Raw genomic sequence first — 18,367 nt, 5'->3', positions numbered from 1 at the left:
CTCGCATTTACTTTCCGTAACCCAATCATGAAACTTAGAATGCGAGATAGTCGAACAGAAGTTTTTCTCACCAATCTCTGTGGACACGATAAATCCCTGATAAATACTTCCAAAACTTTTGTTGCTTTCCGCTTTACCGCTTCAACAAGTATACCCAACTATTTAATTTTATCTATAGTGTGTAAATATTATTACCTTGAAACTTATAGTGTGTTTTTTATAAGGAATTTAACAACGTCTATTTTCAAAGCACCGGTGTACAATCAACATCCGGTGTCGTTCATGCATAATTTCCAGCATGGTTCAAGGATAGATTGTCATGCATTGTTACACCGACTCCATAAATACTCCATTTGAGAAATTTGTGTGAAGGCCATATTCTAAGCGCAAACGAATGGCACACATACTTCGTGAACGAATATAAATTTCACACTGAGACTTGGACTGAAGGGAAAAAAAAACAAAAAACAGTGGTGTATTCGTAAAAGGAGTTACAGACGGTGGTGAAGATGATTTCTATGGTTTTGTTAAACATATCTACGAGTTGGTATACAATTACTTGGACTCGGAGAATAAAGTTGTCTTATTTTACTGCGAATTGTCCACAGAGATTGGATCATACCATTACACTAATTAATCTATAACATTTATGTTAACTATATAATTTTTTTATTTAACATATTCTCACATAATATATAACATATTCACACATATATATTAGCTATACAAAATCTATAACATATAACAAGCATATTCTCACATAATATATAAACTTTATTCTTTTAAAAAAAATAGAATGTATAAATCATGTTTTTTAATAACTCACGTATAAATAAAAATAAAAATAGAATGTATAAATCATGTTTTTAATATAAAAGTATATACACATATTTAACATATACACATATTTAATAAATTTTTGTTTTACCATTCTAAAAAATTTTCTATTTTCAAATACATATTAATATATAATTATATTTTTTTACCATTTTTTAACATAATAACATACTATATACAAATTAAATTTTCTTTTTACCTTTTTAACATACACGTATATAATAAATTTTCTTTTTACCATTTTAAAAAATATTCTATTTTCCAATACATATTAAACCTCTATTTTTCATTAAATAATAAATATTAAACTTTTAAAAAAAATTGTATATTATAAATGTTGTCTATATAGTTTACATATATAAATTATGTTTAATTGTATATAATAACTTACATATATATAAATTATGTTTAAAAATATATTTCGTTTTAATAAATTATATATATTTTTTAGAAATAATATTATAGATTTAAAAATAAAAAACATAATCTATTTTCTTAAAAATATATATATTTACCATAAACTAAACAAATATATCTCTATTAAACACAAATATAGTTTCTATGAGTTTACTAAAGACCCTTTGTTTTTTCTCTCATAGCTATATTTGGTTTGTAATTTCTTTTTGGCGGTTTTTTGTTCTATTCCGTCCTCTCTGTAAACAGGTTTGAGAACCCTTTGTTCTCCTATATATTCCATCTTGCTTACACAAAAAAAACACAATCTGTTTTAATAAAAAACATAATAAAAAATATAATCTGTTTTATTAAAAAACATCAACAAATATATATCTACCATTTACCATAAATTACTACATAAACATCATAACATTCAATCTAATTAATATATCATAAAAATTTTAGAAAAAATATAAAATTTATCTACTATCACAAATATTACATACTACATTAACCTAATAATATTCAATAATATAAATAATATATCACAAATATTACAGAAAAAATATAATATTTATCTATTAACACAAATATAACATAAAAAACAATCTAATTTAAATCTACCAATAATCTAACTAATATATCAGATTTAAAATTATAGAAATACCTCAATCTTCTAATTTCCTCCAATCTTCTAGTTCAATTTTTATATCTCCTCAATCTTCAAAAAATACTTTAAAATCTTGAATAAAAAAATTAACATAAATTAGAATCATAATCAATACAAATAATAAATAATAAATAAACTAATATAAAATACAATTAGAAAAAATATACCTTCAAAAATTGTGTGAGGAAGAGGAACAGAATGAGAAGAGGAATTAAAGAGAGGAATTGTTAGAGGAAGAGGAAGAGAATGCAGAGAGAAGAGAGAAGGGAGGAAGAAAATGAGAAAAGTGAGGAAGATAGGGAAGAGAAAATGAGACGGAGAGGAAGTGAGAAGGAGAGTGTTTTTGAAACAATTATGGAGATATTAGCGACGTGATAGGAACGTCAGTGATTACTGATGTGTATTACACGTCACAAAAATCCAACGGTCAAATGGGTACCGGCATTTAAAACACGTCGCTACTTACACAATTATTGAGAGCGTTTTTGAAACAATTATGGAGATATTAGCGACGTGATAGGAACGTCAGTAATTACTGATGTGTATTACACGTCACAAATATCCAACAGTCAAATGGGCACCGACATTAAAACCACGTCGCTACTTACACACATTTATATCACGTCGCTAATGACCTAACGTTCATAAACTTTAATTTTTTCATCTGTCCTCACCTGCCAAAGCCTGCTCATGTCCATTCAAAGTCAGACTTGAGGAGTTCCGACGTGATAAGCACATCACAACCAAAAAAATTGAAAATTTTATTTTCCCACCATTTGACTTTACAGATTTCAATGGTTGAAAATTTAATTTATTTGTTGCGACGTGGATAGAATGTCACAAGTATTTTTTTTAATTTTTTTTCTGACTCCCCATGTGTTTACGTGATTGTTATTATTAATCATTAAAATATTATACTGACGTGGTTTGCTCGTCGGAACAGGTCTTTTTTTCCCACGTGAATAACACGACACGAATTCTGGACGCTGGGGGGTTGTTTTCTTGTAGTGAAATAAGAATAAAAAATAACTAAATTATCAATAATTATAAATAAAAATTTATTGAACAATATTAATATATTTGATGTATAATATTGGTCCTTGATTTTGGTGTTTTTTTATTTTTTATAAAGTTTATAAATTTTAATTTTATGATTTTGAAATTTGAAACATGTTAATTAATATTAATTAAAAATTTCTGAGTTTGTGAAAGTGAGAACAGTAACGATTTTAACTAAAGGTTTTGATTTTAAAGAAGAAATAACTTAATTGGCACGGTACATGTTTTTAAACATAGATAATTGAAAATGTTAATGGTGACTTATTTTTAGATGATTGTGGTGATTAGAGAAATGCTATAATTAGTAACCAAGTCTATACAAGAAACACAAAATTATCTACAAAACATCTTCGCATCATGGCAGAAGCTTTTTTGGTAAACTTTGTGAGCAGGAATCATCAAATTTTACTATTTCTTCCTCCTTTTAGGCTTGCATAGTTACATCTAAGTTAATGACTGAGACTACTTAAAATTTCAGTCTTAGAAAGCACATATTGCAAGATGATTCAGAATTGAAATAAACTCACAAGAGTTGGAATACATAGACAACTTCTTATAAACCAATCATGTTTATAGCAAATTATGGCTATAGGATCCTCTCACAGTTGTTCTCAATAAAAGTTTGCAACAAGATGAAAAATCAGACTTCTTCCTTCCATTGCTAATATAATTGTCACGTTGCCTCTTTTGATGAACTCACTTGAAAATATTATTAACATATATCAATTTCTAAGAGGTGTACCAGTTTTTGAATTTTATTCATTTCTTATTCTTACCTGAATCTTCAATCTCCACTGTTTCTCCTGCCAAAGTATCTTCTTTGCATTGGCTCTCGGGATCACATTCCAGCCTCTCGCCAGAGGAACGTTTCGGCAGGTCTTGTAGAGGATCATAAGAAGAACTAGTGATTTTCTTCTCAGCATTTTCATTTCCTGTGTCAATTTGTATTGTTTTTCCTAAAAGCACAATCTGTTTCGGCTTTGCATGATCCTGTTTCTCTGACGGTTGTGTAGACATTGATATCAAGCACGAAGCATTCTCACTGGCGCTCTCCTTTTGCAATCTCAGGTTATTAGAGACAGTCATCGATGTTGTAGCATCGCGATTAAATGGAACTGATTTGGAGTGACTAAAATGATCATGCCTGGCTGCCTGCATGCCTGCAGGACTAGTTTCTGGTAAATACATCATTGAATCATTTGGAGTTTGAATGTTTGGAAAAGTTGGCATTGATAATTGGCCGTCAATAGGCAAAGTTGGCACGTCTGGTAGTATTTCGACTTGCCACGGATTCAGCATTTTAATATTTGTGAGTACAAAAGGATTATCCCATGTAACCTAAAAGTATTATTATATCAAAAGATTACTCAAAGAAAATTTAAAAGTGCAATTAATTATATTTGCTTTTAACTGAATCCAAAAGGAGAATGTCTATACCTGCAGAAGTCTCCAAAGAGAGTCGGGCCATGCTGGATCAGCAGCCTGAAGAGAAGTAATTGTTCCCATAAGCCAATAAATCTCTGTTGAGTCTTCAGTTTCACTGGCCATCTGGAACCTCATTCCACTATACCACTGAGTCTGAAGTGTTGTTCTAATTAAAGAGGTTCTCACAAAAAATTCGGGAGTACCAACCCTAGGATAGTAAACCACATCAAACGGTTGCATGTTGACAGCAAGTCTTACTGCTTCCAGAACATCTTCAGCCTTCACTTTTCCCCTACCCATAATCTTATCATGTATTCTCAATCCATTTTCGTTTAGTATTTTAGACCTTCGAATTCCAATATGAAGATCACCATTTTCAGCTCTCAAAAACACAAGTGAATCCCCCGAAACAAGTTGCTTGTCGGTTACAAAATCGCTCCATTTGATTGTTAACTGATGTCGCGTCGGCGAGCCCTTGTAAACATGATTGAATTCCCACGTTTTGCCATGAACATCAGTGGGACAAATGTTCTGACAAGGAGGGGTACCTGAATAGTCTAATGGGGGAAAAATTGTTTCTGCACATCTCTTAGGACAAAAAAATACCTTAGAACCATAATTTGCATCAGATTGTGTCAAAGTTTTCGTATAAGATTGATATTTATTCTTAGTTGCAGACATATCATCGATGCCACCAACAGCGTCATCATCACTACTAACCTCGTTACTATTAAGAGGAACAAGCCTGAGTTTTGCATACACCTCATCTGTGTCAGGATCAGCCCTATAACTGATAGCTGCAACTCTACATGGAATTTTGGATGGAATTTTGATGTCAGCAGGAAAATTGACAGGTTCAGATGCGTGCTCGGCATGACCTTGAGGGAAGTAGAAGATGTTAGAGTTAACTTGTGGAATTTGAACCACTACTCCAGCAAAAGCATGCCATAGCTGAGGATCCACCTCTTTGTTCTTCTTTGACTCTCTATTGCAATCTTTTTCTTTTCCTTTCCCAGATGTTGCCATTTTAAAATCGAGTTCTGCATAAAGAAGTCAAACTGTATACTCAGTTGCACACACACCAAATTTATTAAAAAGGAAAGTTGTGATATGAATTAGACAGAAATTACAGAAAGAATGAATCAAATATCTAAATCTAGATGAATCAAATACATTGCATAGCAACTTTGTATCAAACACAAGAGGAGTAGAAGAAAGAACAAAAAGAAAGATAAAGAAGAAAAGGAAAGTACCTTCGCTGATTGCTTGATTCTGCAATCCCTAAGAGAGAGAGAGAGATGTGATGGGGAGAGAAAGAGAGAATAGCAAAGTTTAGAAGTTGATGTAAAATTGTTCTTGTAGTTTGAAAGAGTTGATGTGAAAGAATAGGGTCAGTTAAAAATAACAGCTTTGAAACGGTTATAACAGAATGAACCACCACATAGCAAACAGTTATGAACCCGACAACAATGCAAATTGACCAATAGAAGAGCTTATAGTATTCTTTATTAAAAAATAAAAATTATTTTTACAAATTCTCATACTTAACTGAAAGTAATTTATGACACATGTAAAATAATTAAATTTTTTTTTTTTAGAAAAATAGCTTATGCAATTTTTATTCACAAATGTTTATTTTGATAAGCACTTGTGTTATAAAACTCCAACTAAACCAATTATCCAAACATGCCCTAAATTAAACAAAACAGTACAAAGAGATTAAAGAGAAAAAGACCTCCGCATGGACAGTTCCTGTGACCAAAGATGTATATGCAGCGAGCGCCGCCCTCAATATATTCCATTTCACCTTTCTCCCGAGAGCTTCCCTCTCTCTCTCACTCTTGCATTTCATCATCTTTCTCTTTTCATAATGGAGAGCTTGTTTTTTGCAACTTCTAACCATAGTCTAAGTAGAACGATAACAAGTCACATTGTTCCCAGCTACACAAAATCAGCAAAGCAAATAGTTATACCCAAACACATTGCAAATTGGAAACAAAACGATTCTGATACAAAACCAGAAAAGAAACAGAAGATACAATTGCACGACCATCTCATGCAAGCTGCAGACAGAAAGATCAGACCATCCAAATTTCTCACATTGACCAACACAGACTAGCTAACAACAATCTCAGCTGAAACGCAAACCAGCCACCCCAGCTGCTACAACTTCCTCACCACTGCCAAACCCTCTCACAAACAAAAAAAATTCTGCAGCCATCGAGCATACAGTTCGACTTTCCATCCCAAACAAGCCTTTGGATCTGAAATCCACGCATCGAGCGAGAAGATAAACCCTGATTTATACATCTCATACTCCATCCCGAGCTGAAGAAGTTCACTCCGAAGGCTCGGCTAGGTTGGACAACAGATTTAGCCTTCTATATTTCTTTCCATCACAACTCAATTTCGCATGTCAATGCATGCCATAGGATTTTGATTATTGAGAGACTAAAATGATCATGCCTGGTCCCTGCATGCCTCTCATACTATTACTTGGAACATTTGGAATTGGAATCACGGAAAATTATTCGAAATTGAGTTACTCGAAATTCCCGCACTCTATTTGTTGATATAAAATGGTCCTTATATACAAGAGAGAGTTATATTACTTGCAAAGCAAGTAACTACCATAGCTGATAACTAACTTCTAACCAACCTTCTATTAGTAACCAACTAATACAATGGCTAACAAATGTCTCAAAAAAAAATTAATTCTGTGTAGTATAAATTGTGCTCACATTTGTTTAATCGATTCATCATATCTTCATACTGCAGAGTCACTTAATTTTGTAATCAAGTCTTAAATACTTTAGAATTGTCATCAAGTCTCAAAAAAAAGTTTATGATGAAGTCTTAAATACTTTAGAATTGTAATCAAGTATCATTTCAATAGTTTAAGTTGGGATGTGTTGAAATGAAAATTGACAACTTTGTCACCACATATATTAGAGTACACAAAGAAGAAATTTTGAGTCGTATCATTGAAATTCTTGATGCTCTATAAAGTGAAAGTCAATTGTAAAGATATTATGTTATGTTTTTTTAATAAATGTGATTTTTATTTTTCTTTGACGTATAATTTGAAAAGGAAAGAGTATAATATTAAGTTTGAATTAATATGTGTTGAACTAAGTTTAATTTTGTCATGTCACTGAAATTGGAATCCATTTATCTCAACATAAATGATGGGTTTCTGTTATATACATAGCTCTACCAAAAAAATCAACATAGTAGAAAAACTCAATGTAAGATGAATTTTTTTTTTTTAATAGGCAATGATACTATTAAAGGGAGCAAAAAGGGAAACTCAATGCAAGATGAATTAGAATTGAATAAACTTTCCAAGTGTAGGAATACACAGATAACATTTTTTTAGCAAATTATGACTATAGTAATAGGATTCACTCGCACACAGGTTACATTTCTTCCTTCCATTGTTAATAGAACTGTCGCGCTGCCTCATTTGATGGACTCACTGAAACAGCATCAAATTTATTATTAACATATATCAATTTCTAAAAGATGAACCATTTTTTGAATTTTATTCATTACTTATTCTTACCTGAATCTTCAATCTCCACTGTTTCTCCTTCCAATGTATCGTTTTTGCATTGGTTCTCTAGATTATATTCCAGCCTCTCACTAGAGGAGTCTTGTAGAGGAGAATCAGAAGAATATTTTGTGATTTTCTCCTCACCATTTTCATATCCCGAGTTAATGTGTATTTTTTGGCCAAAAAGCACCAACTGTTTTGGCTTCGTATACACTTTTTGGCCAAAAAGCACGATCTCCTTCGGCTTCTCATGATTCAGTTTCTCTAATGGTTGTGTAGAAATTGACATCGAGCCTGAAACATTCTCACCGGAAACATTCTCACTATTGCTGTCCTTTTGCAATGTCGGGCTATTAGGGACAGTCCTCGATGTTGAGGCATCTTGATCAAAGGATTGTCGGAAATAAGGCCAAAAGAGAGCTAGTGGAATTTTCTCGACACGATAGGATGAATTGGAGTGACTAAAATAATCATGCCTGGCTCCCTGCATGCCAGCATTTGGAAAAGTTGGCATTGATAATTGGCCATCAATGGAGAAAGTTGGGTGTTGAGCCAATCTCAGTTTCTTACTTGATGGCAAGAAAGGGGGAGAAGGCATTTCCGATACTATTTCGACTTGCCACAGATTCAGCATTTTCGTATTTGTAACTAAATCAGGTTCGTCCCATGTAACCTACAAGATTAACCAAACAAATTTTAAAAATACAATTAATTATAAATCTGAGTTCAAAAGGAGTATATAATGAACATGTCTATACCTGCAGAAGTCTCCAAAGTGAGTCGGGCCACGCTGGATCAGCAGCCTGAATAGAAGCAATTGTTCCCATAAACCAATTTATCTTTGACGAGTCTTCAGTTTCAATGGCCATCTTAAACCTCGTTCCACGATGCCACCTAATCTGAAGTGCTGTTCTAATTAAAGAGGTTTTCACAAAAAATTCGGGTGTACCAGCCCGAGGATAGTAAACCACATCAAACGGTTGCATATTGACACCAAGTCTTACTGCTTCAAGAACATCTTCAGCCTTCACTTTTCCTATTCCCATAACCTTATCACTTATTCTCAACTCTCCTAAAGACGAAGTAAGTCTACCGTATGATGGTCCAAGACAAATTCCAGTTTCACTATCAAGTTTCCTCTTTGATGAAAAGTTAAATATACTGTCGTTTCGTTTTTTAGACCTTCGAATTCCAACATGAAGATCATTGTATTCATCTCTCACAAACACAAGTGAATCCCCCGAAACAAGTAGCTTGGCGGTCACAAAATCACTCCACCCAGTTGTGAACAGATGCCGCTTTGGCGCGCCCCTGTAGGCATGTCTGAATGTCCATGTTTCTCCATGCACATCCTTGGGAGAAATTTCCTGAGAAGGAAACATATCTGAATAGTCTAATGGAGGAAAAAGTGTTTCGGCACAATATTTAGGACAAGAGAATCCACCACCATTGTTTGCATCAGACTGTGTCAATATTTTCGTGTAAGATTGATATTTATTTTTGGTTTCAGACATATTATCGATGTCAGCAACATCGTCATCATCCATACTAACTTCGCTAGTATGCAGAGGAACAAGCCTAAGTTTTGCATACACTTCATCTGTGGCAGGATCCGCCCTATAATGGATAGCCGCAACTCTACATGGAATTTTGGATGGAATTTTGAAGTCAGTAGGAAAATTGACAGGTTGATATGCATGCTCGGCATGACCTTGAGGGAAGTAGAATATCTTAGAGTTAAGTTCTGGAATTTGAACCATTCCTCCAGCAACAGCATGCCATAGGTGAGGATCCACATCTCTGTTCCCATCAATCAACTTCTTCCTTGACTCCTTTTCCTTCTTCTTATTAGAAGGACGAGTTTGATTGCTACCGTTTGTTCTTTCTTTCATGGATTTCGCCATTATAAAATTGTTTTCTGCACGAAAATATGAAGAAAAAAAAGAGTGTTATTGTATTGAATTTCTTGCCTAATTATGATTACACAAAAATAATAACCTGCCATCATTAAGTTTAGTTTATATTTTGTTTGGTTTCAAAACTAAAACTTTAATACTAAACAACAGAAAAATATGAAAATAAGAACCTGTGTCAAAAAACGTAGCGTTAGAAAAAATAAGGTTACGTGTGAGTGAGAGAATGCACATGAAAAAAATTAAGCACATTAAGTGTATATACAAAAAAACCAATTGAAAGACTCACTAATAACTCCCGAAAATTAGTTGACCTAAGTACCTAACTATTCCCAAAAACATGGGTGGAGTGTTGATAAAAAATAGGGATTCTTAGTTTAAAAACATAACTGAACAAATTGATGTTGTTGTCCCTCAATCCATAATTATAGGAATGTCTAACAAAACAGTTGTAAATATTAAGAGAAGTTGTTGTTCAACCTAATTTAGGTAAATTTGACTAAAATATCGGCTACTTTTACATATTGACCGATATATAATTATTAATATCATATAACAAAATATAAATTCTTTACCAAAATTAAAAATTGTTATAAATAAAAAATAAACAATTAAACGATACTTTCTCCTTTGCTAATAATAAAATAAAACTTCTATGATCATAGAAATAAAACAAAACACTATAATCAGGGTTTCTTATTTGAGAGAAATTATAAGAGCATAACCAGGGTTATATAAAACGGTACGCGATCGCGAAAACGGACACGCGACAAAACGTTTTTGGTAGATGCTGATACCGTTATTACTGTTTTTTATATTGAAAAACAAATTCTGATTAATTCACACCGCGACGACCACAATCAGTGTTACGACACCTGTATCGATCGAAATTGAGAAAACCTTTACGCACCGTGACGCGACGACGACAGTTTTTTAAAACCATGAGCAAAGCAATTCAAAATTGAGAGTTTTTTTTACTATAGCATTAACGTTGTTTGGTGTCAATTTTGATAACACAAAAGATATTAACCCGCCATGATTAACTTGTTTGTAATACTGATTTAGAAACTAAAATTACTAACAACACATATAAAGTAGTTGAAACTACAAAAGAGAGAGTAAAGAAAGATTGAATAGAAAAATAGTAAAAATAAGAACCTGGTATTAAAGTATTGAAGAAGGGAGTTCTAAGAAGGCAGGAGAGAAAAGAAATATGAAAAAGTATGTATATATATAAAGAAAAACCCTTGAGAGTTTAATATGGGGAAGAATAATAAAACAAGACAGGGTTTAGTATATTCTAGTTAAAATACAGAATCTTATAACAGTATGCCGAAAAATAACACAGAATACTCACCTGTTTTTGAATAACCTTTTAGATTAAGCCAAGTGTCCAACTCTAACGGAAGAAAAAAAAAACACGCGATTCTTCACTTTATGAAATTTTGGTCTGTTTTAACTGTTCCGGATCCTATGGTGAATAGCTGGATTTTGGAGGCAAATAAGTTTCACTGGATTTTGTAATATTTTAATAAATATCATCGTTAAACTCTTATAAAAATATAATTAATCATTTTGATTTAATTATTTTTTTTAAAACAAAATAATATATTTAAATAAAACATTTAAAAATATTATTAATAATCTATTTTAATTTATTCTAAAGACTTAAATTAAAAGATAAATTATTTTACTTAATTATTTTTAATCAAATTTTTTATTTATTAATATGAATCAATTGGTTTTTAACTCTTTTGAATAAATTATATATTTTATTTTAAAATATTTTATTTTTTATTAAATATGTTGTTGTTTTTTAAAAAATAATATTGATTAAATAAAAAAAGTGATTATATGTTTTATAAGGGTGAAACATGTAAATAATTTGTCTACAAATCCAATTGCCCAAGTTACCGTTTCCCTTTCGAATTCGTTTCAACTCTCTTCAGTTTCTTTCGAGGTGAAGCCACAGCATTTTTACAACATTCTCTTTTTTCACCGTTAGATTAGGTTCTTTAAGCTCGTCGTTAAATTTTAATAGTTATTATTATTATTATATATTAAAATTAATATTATAAAAAATTTTAAATCATTTTATTTTGATATTTAGTTCACAACTTAAAACTTACCTTTTTATTTAATTTTCATTTTACGATAATCTAAAAACTTAAAATCGACCATTTATTAGTTTAAAAACTCAATACATGTAAAATTTGAGATAGATCAAAATTCAATATAATTATAAAAATTAAATATGAGCTTCATTTCATTAAAAATTGCTTTCGGATTGGCAAAGGGACCAAAATTCTAAAAAAAACTAAAATAAAGTGACTAAAATTCCGGATTTAAAAATAAAGGACCGAAATCCAAAAAAAATAATGGAAGACCAAAATTACAATTAAATCTAATTATATTTTTATATATCTTTTTAAATTATTATGATTATATTATTTTGGCAAAATAGTCATTTTGGTCCCTTAACTATACCCTTGTGTTCATATTGGTCCCTTAATTTTTTTTCGTGTCACATTGGTCTCTTAACTTTCAAAATGTTTCATTTTAATCCTTTTTGCCTAATTAGCGACAGATTTAGTGACCGTTTTTCAAAGGTTTTTCGTCGCTAATTAGACAAAAAGGACTAAAATGAAACATTTTGAAAGTTCAGGGACTAATGTGACACGAAAAAAAATTAAGGGACCAATCTGAACTCAAGGGTATAATTAAGGGACCAAAATGAGTATTTTGCCTATTATTTTTTAAATGGGTCATGCTAACATGTGCCCTAAGGGCACATGTTAAGGATACTATAATTAAAAAAAGTTAAATATGATTAAATGCAATAAAGTCATATTTAAAGTTTCGATACATTGAATGCACGCGTTCCAAGAAAATATTTCTATAAATATCTCATTAACTTGTGCGTTTGGGGCACATGTTAGCTTTTCCCTTTTTAAATTTGGACCCTTTTAAAAATTAAAATGGGCCTCTGTACATTTATGATAACAAAAAAAACTATAATCATGCGTATGCTTCCTTTGGTGATAGTGTTGATACATGTCACATACAGGTATATATGGGTACATTAACCATCAGGATAAACCTAATACTTGTGCCATGATTAAGTATCTTTATAACTTAATCTATAATGAGAATTTGTGTTTGGGGACTTTATGATATAGGCTACTCAGGCAATAAATTTACGTGGGCTAATAACTGTTAGGGTAACAATTACATTCAAGCTAGGCTAGATAGATATCTGGCTTCCTCTAATTGGCTTGGATAATACTGTAATTATGATAATACCCTCTAATTGGCTTTGACCACTGACAATGTTCACAGGTCCAAGTATAACAGGATACACAATATAATCAGATTTGAGAATATATGGAAATCAGAGGCAGACAACTAGAACAATGACAAGAATACTTGAGATAATTTGATTGGCTACTATGTTACAACGCTCAAAGATACTCTTCAAGCCCTTGACCAAATGGGTCAGAACATGTTTGGAGACATCACTAAAGAGAGAAAACTTGTCCAAGATAATCTCAACAATTTAGGGAAGGCTACCCCCAACAAAGAGAACTTCCAAAGGATATTGTAGGCGGAAAGTGATCTTGACAGAGCTCTCCGGAACGAGAAAATTTGGTGGAGTTAACGAGCCAAAATTTAATTTCTCAAAGAGGGTGATAGGATTCTAGATATTTCCATCTTAAAGTTAGTCAAGGAAAAAAGAAAAATCACATCCAAAAAATTTTAGGGGAGGACTGAACTTTCTACAAAGAGAATAAGGATACTGAAAGCATATTTTTAGGCCATTTTACTAAGATGCTTACAACTTCTAATAATGTCAATCCCAACAATGATAACATCTTCAAATATGTAACATAGTGAACTCTAACACCAAATAAGACTTACAGGCTAGGCTCCCTATACTGAGGAATGGATGAGAAAAAAATGAAAGGTAACACTCTAATTATAGGTAGAGGCTCCGTATATTAAAATTGAGTGAAATATAAAGTGTGGTTTATGTTTGAATATAATCTCAACAAAAATAATTTGTGTGAAAAATGTTGTCTTTGTTAGCGCAACATTGGAGGAGGATCGAGCGATGAGCATTGTTATTGGATTATACAAATCATGATATAGACTATGACTATATATATACAACTATGATTGAGCTTTGGATTATAATAGATATTATTAGATTAAATTATATTTGATATTATTAGATTAGATTATATTTGATATTATATCTAATATCTAAATAATATATCAATCCCAATAATATCTTAACAGTTTAGATATTTTTATCAAAATTATTTTTGAATGTGGGAATGACGAAAAGGGTAAAAAAAAATATATTAGGAGGGTTATTGAAGTTGTTCAATTTAAGAGCAACAAAAGAAAAACGGATGAAAAGGAATAATTGATTTTAAGAATTGATTACAAGAAGTTAGGAATAGTAAACTAATAAAAAAAAAGGTAAATTCTTATCTATCCACCATAAAAAATTGGGTAGAGTTACCTTTAGTGTAAAATGCTTTGGAAACAAAAAAAAAAAACACTTTGACATCACGCTTTTTGAGAATACCAAACATGTAGGTATAATTTCATAGTTTTCTTTAAAAACTAAATACATTGAGTTTCACTAAAAATATACTTGATCAATTCTTTCATTCTAAGGTTATTTCCATACTAATCATCTATTTCTAATCTAATCGCTTATACTAATATTACTTATTCAGTCAATAGAAAAGATATGCATGATTAACAACACAGTAGCAGAACTTAAACTCCCCATTTCCTTTAATATCTGTGCTTGGAAGTTTGGACTTGTTAGACTTTCACCAAACTTTAAACTTTTTCTTTCTTTCTTTCTTCACTTTTCTGGAAACTAGCACAATTCTTGGCATTGTGCACCAATTTTGAGTGACAAGATATAAAATTTCAGCCTTAGAATGCACATAATGCAAGAATCAGAACTGAAATCAAATGTGTAATTGTTGGAATACATAGATAACTTCTTATAAAGCAATCATGTTTATAGGAAATTATGGCTATAGGATCCACTCACATTTATTCAGATTTTTTTTTTTAAAATCAAGAAAAAATTCCAACATAAGCCTCATATGATCCTACTACAGAAAAGGGAAAATAATTTAAAATTGTTCATTAAGCTCTTCAAATTGAACTGATGTTTTTTGGCAGTAAACTCCTTCGTCGCGCAGCTAATGGATTCAATTAAGAACTTCCACCTCCTACCTCTTTCGATGAAGCCGCTGAAAGAGCAAGAAAAGGATCATTAACATATATCATATATCAATTTATAGGAGATGAACCAATAATTGCAATACAAAAAAAAAACATTAATTCATTCCTAATTCCTACCTGAATGTTCAATCTCCATTGTTTCTCCTGCCAAAATATCTTTGTTGCGTTGGTTCTTGGGATTACATTCAACTCTCTCACCAGAGGATTGTCTTGGCGAATCTCGCAGAAGATTAGAAAAATTAGTAGTGATTTTCTTCACAGCATTTTCTTTTCCCGCGTCAATCCGTATGGTTTTGCCAAAAAGCACAATCTGGGCTGACTTTGCATGAATATGTTTCTCTGATGGTAAGCACGAAACAATATTTTCACTGTTGTTCGCCTTTTGCAATACAGCATTACTTGGGACTGTCTTCGATATTGATGCATTATGATCATGTGGTTGTTGGAAATTAGGATTAAAGAGACCTAATGGAGACTTATTAATGTGAAGGTCCGGTAAAGAGAGACCAAAAGGATCATGCCTGGCTCCCTGCATACCAGCAGGCCTAGTTTCTGGTAAATGAAAAATTGGAACATTTGGAGTTTGAAAGTAGTTTGGAAAAGTTGGCATTGAAAATTGGCCATCAACGGGGAAATCTGGGCATTGAGCCAATCTCAGTTTCTTCCGCGATGTTGGCAAGAAAGAGGAAAAAGGGATTGAAGGCATGTTAGATACTATTTCCACTTGCCACGGATTCACCCTTTTCGTATTTTTAAGTAAATCAGGCTCATCCCATGTAACCTAAAAAGTATGATATCGAAAGATTATTTAAAGCCGAAACAAAGTTGAAAATTCAATTAGTTATATTCGATTATAACTGAGTTCAAAAGAAGTGTGTAATTAACATGTCTATACCTGCAGAAGTCTCCAAAGAGAGTCGGGCCATGCTGGATCAGCCGCCTGAACAGAAGTAATTGTTCCGAGAAACCAACTTATCCTTGACGAGTCTTCCGTTTCAATGGCCATCTTGAACCTCATTCCACAACACCACCTAACCTGAAATGCTGTTCTAATTAAAGAGGTTTTCACAAAAAACTCGGGAGTACCAACTCGAGGATAGTAAACAACATCAAACGGTTGCATATTGACAGCAAGTCTTACTGCTTCGAGAACATCTTCAGCCTTCACTTTTCCCTTACCCATAATCTTATCATTACTTCTCAATCCATTTTCTTTATCATTTTTTGGAAGTTCATTATCTTTCTCCCCCGAAGATGATGGAAGTCTGTATGATGGTCCAATACGAATTCCAATTTCACTCCCAGGTTTCCTCTTTAATGAAAGGTTAAATCCAATGTCATTTCGTCTTTTAGACCTCCGAATTCCAATATGAAGATCACCGTTTTCAGCTCTCAAAAACACAAGTGAATCCCCCGAAACAAGTAGCTTGTCGGTTACAAAATCACTCCAGTTAGTTGTTAACAGATGCCGCTTCGGCGTGCCCCTATAAACATGTTTGAATTCCCACGTCTCCCCATGAACATCCATGGGATAAATGTACTGAGAAGGAGGGGTACCTGAATAGTCTAAGGGAGGAAAAAGTGTTTCTGCACAATACCTAGGACAAGAAAATCCACCACCATTGTTTGCATCAGATTGTGTCAAGGTTTTCGTATAAGATTGATATTTATTCTTATTTTCAGACATATTATCAACGCCACCAACACCGTCATCATCAAAACTAACCTCACTTATATGCAAAGGAACAAACCGGAGTTTTGCGTACACCTCATCCGTCTCAAGATCAGCCCTATAATCAATAGCTGCAACTCGACACGGAATGAAAGATGGAAGTTTGAAATCAGCAGGAAAATTGACAGGTTGATATGCATGCTCGGCATGACCTTGAGGGAAGTAGAAGATCTTAGAGTTAACTTCTGGAATTTGCACCAATCCTCCAGCAACAGCATGCCATAACTGAGGATCCACATCTTTGTTCCCATCAATCAACTTCTCCGACTCCATATTCATATTAGCAGGAGCACTATTACAACCTTTTCTTTTTGCTTTGCTAGTTCTCACCATTTTCAAATTGAGTTCTGCGAAAGTTAGTTATAAGAAAAAGTATTGTTGTGAGTGTTACTGTAATGAATTTCTTACCTAAAATACCTTATGATAGTAGCAAAATGAAAATCAATGCTACTTACATGCAGTTAACCTAATTTTGCTCCCAACAACAAAAATAGTAACAAGGCATGATTAAGTTTTAGTATAAGTTTATATTTTGTGAACTTGTGAAATAGTTCAAAGCAAACCCTAAAAGAGAAAAACAGTGAAAATAAGAACCTGTTTAATGTGAGAGTGTTTTTGTCTTTGTGCGGCTGCAAGAATAAACATGAAACAAAACACATGAACATGAACCCTATATATACAAAAACCCTCGACAGCTTAGGCGGTAGTGTTACGAGACTATCTCCTCAAAACAAGTTCAAAAGACTTAGAGATATTCACGCAAAGACATGTTTTATATGTTGACAAAGGAAACAGCGTTTAGTGGTGACGTGAAAATAGGGACAGAATCATGTGTTGCTCTTGTCCCTCAAGCCCTAATTATAGGAATGTCTAACAAAAATCGTTGATATTAGGGTGAGGTGTTCAACATATTTTAGTTGAATATGACTAAAATGTCGATTTTAGTCATGTTTGTTCGGAGAAAATAATTTTTTTATTATAAATTAAATAATATTTTTCAACAAAATATTGGATAACCGTTACAACAAAAAAAACACTAAATTTTGATCACTATTTTTTTTGTCAGAGCTAAATTTGGATCACTATTAAAAAAAAGTTAATATTTGTTAAATTATTTAATATTAGTATTAACAATATATTCTTCATTTTTCAGTTAAAATAAGTAAATTCTTTTTTACTCATCCCTTTAAATTGGATACTGGATATCTTAATGCAAATATTTAAAAAATTTATTTAACTTTAAAATAAAATAAAACATAAAGTCATTTGACATTAAATTATAGTGTTCGGTTGGTTGACCATATCGATACTCTTTTGTTCATCTTAATATAATATGAAAATCTAAAAATAAAATGCTCATGCCTTTTTTTTTTCTGTTTGGGTCGCTTCCCCCTTTCCTGCTCCCATTCTATATAATTCAAACATAGACACAATAGAGAGATGAATTGAAATTGAGTACTATGGGTACTTAATCCTTATACAAAGAGAAGAAGAACACTAGAAGA

At 32.1% G+C, this 18,367-nt stretch overlaps 2 protein-coding genes across 2 annotated transcripts; both read right to left on the bottom strand.

Moving 5' to 3' along the window:
- Positions 1-3,568: 3,568 nt before the first annotated feature.
- On the bottom strand, positions 3,569-5,413 carry LOC131614820 (auxin response factor 18-like). Its single transcript, XM_058886368.1, has 2 exons — positions 4,400-5,413; positions 3,569-4,300 (listed from the first exon to the last, which is right to left on the bottom strand). Exons 1-2 carry the CDS (start codon positions 5,411-5,413, stop codon positions 3,722-3,724), a joined length of 1,593 nt encoding a protein of 530 aa, XP_058742351.1. The 3' UTR covers positions 3,569-3,721.
- A 2,414-nt stretch (positions 5,414-7,827) lies between these two features.
- Positions 7,828-17,195, bottom strand: LOC131614819 (uncharacterized). The gene is made up of 5 exons (XM_058886367.1): positions 16,026-17,195; positions 15,248-15,911; positions 8,702-9,861; positions 7,953-8,616; positions 7,828-7,865 (listed from the first exon to the last, which is right to left on the bottom strand). Exons 1-5 carry the CDS (start codon positions 17,193-17,195, stop codon positions 7,828-7,830), a joined length of 3,696 nt encoding a protein of 1,231 aa, XP_058742350.1.
- Positions 17,196-18,367: the final 1,172 nt, after the last annotated feature.

Source organism: Vicia villosa, linkage group LG6, assembly GCF_029867415.1.
Source record: "Vicia villosa cultivar HV-30 ecotype Madison, WI linkage group LG6, Vvil1.0, whole genome shotgun sequence".
Classification (NCBI taxonomy): Eukaryota; Viridiplantae; Streptophyta; class Magnoliopsida; order Fabales; family Fabaceae; genus Vicia; species Vicia villosa.
The sequence above is the reverse complement of the archived record's forward strand: the minus strand, read 5'-3'. Positions and strand labels throughout refer to the sequence as shown.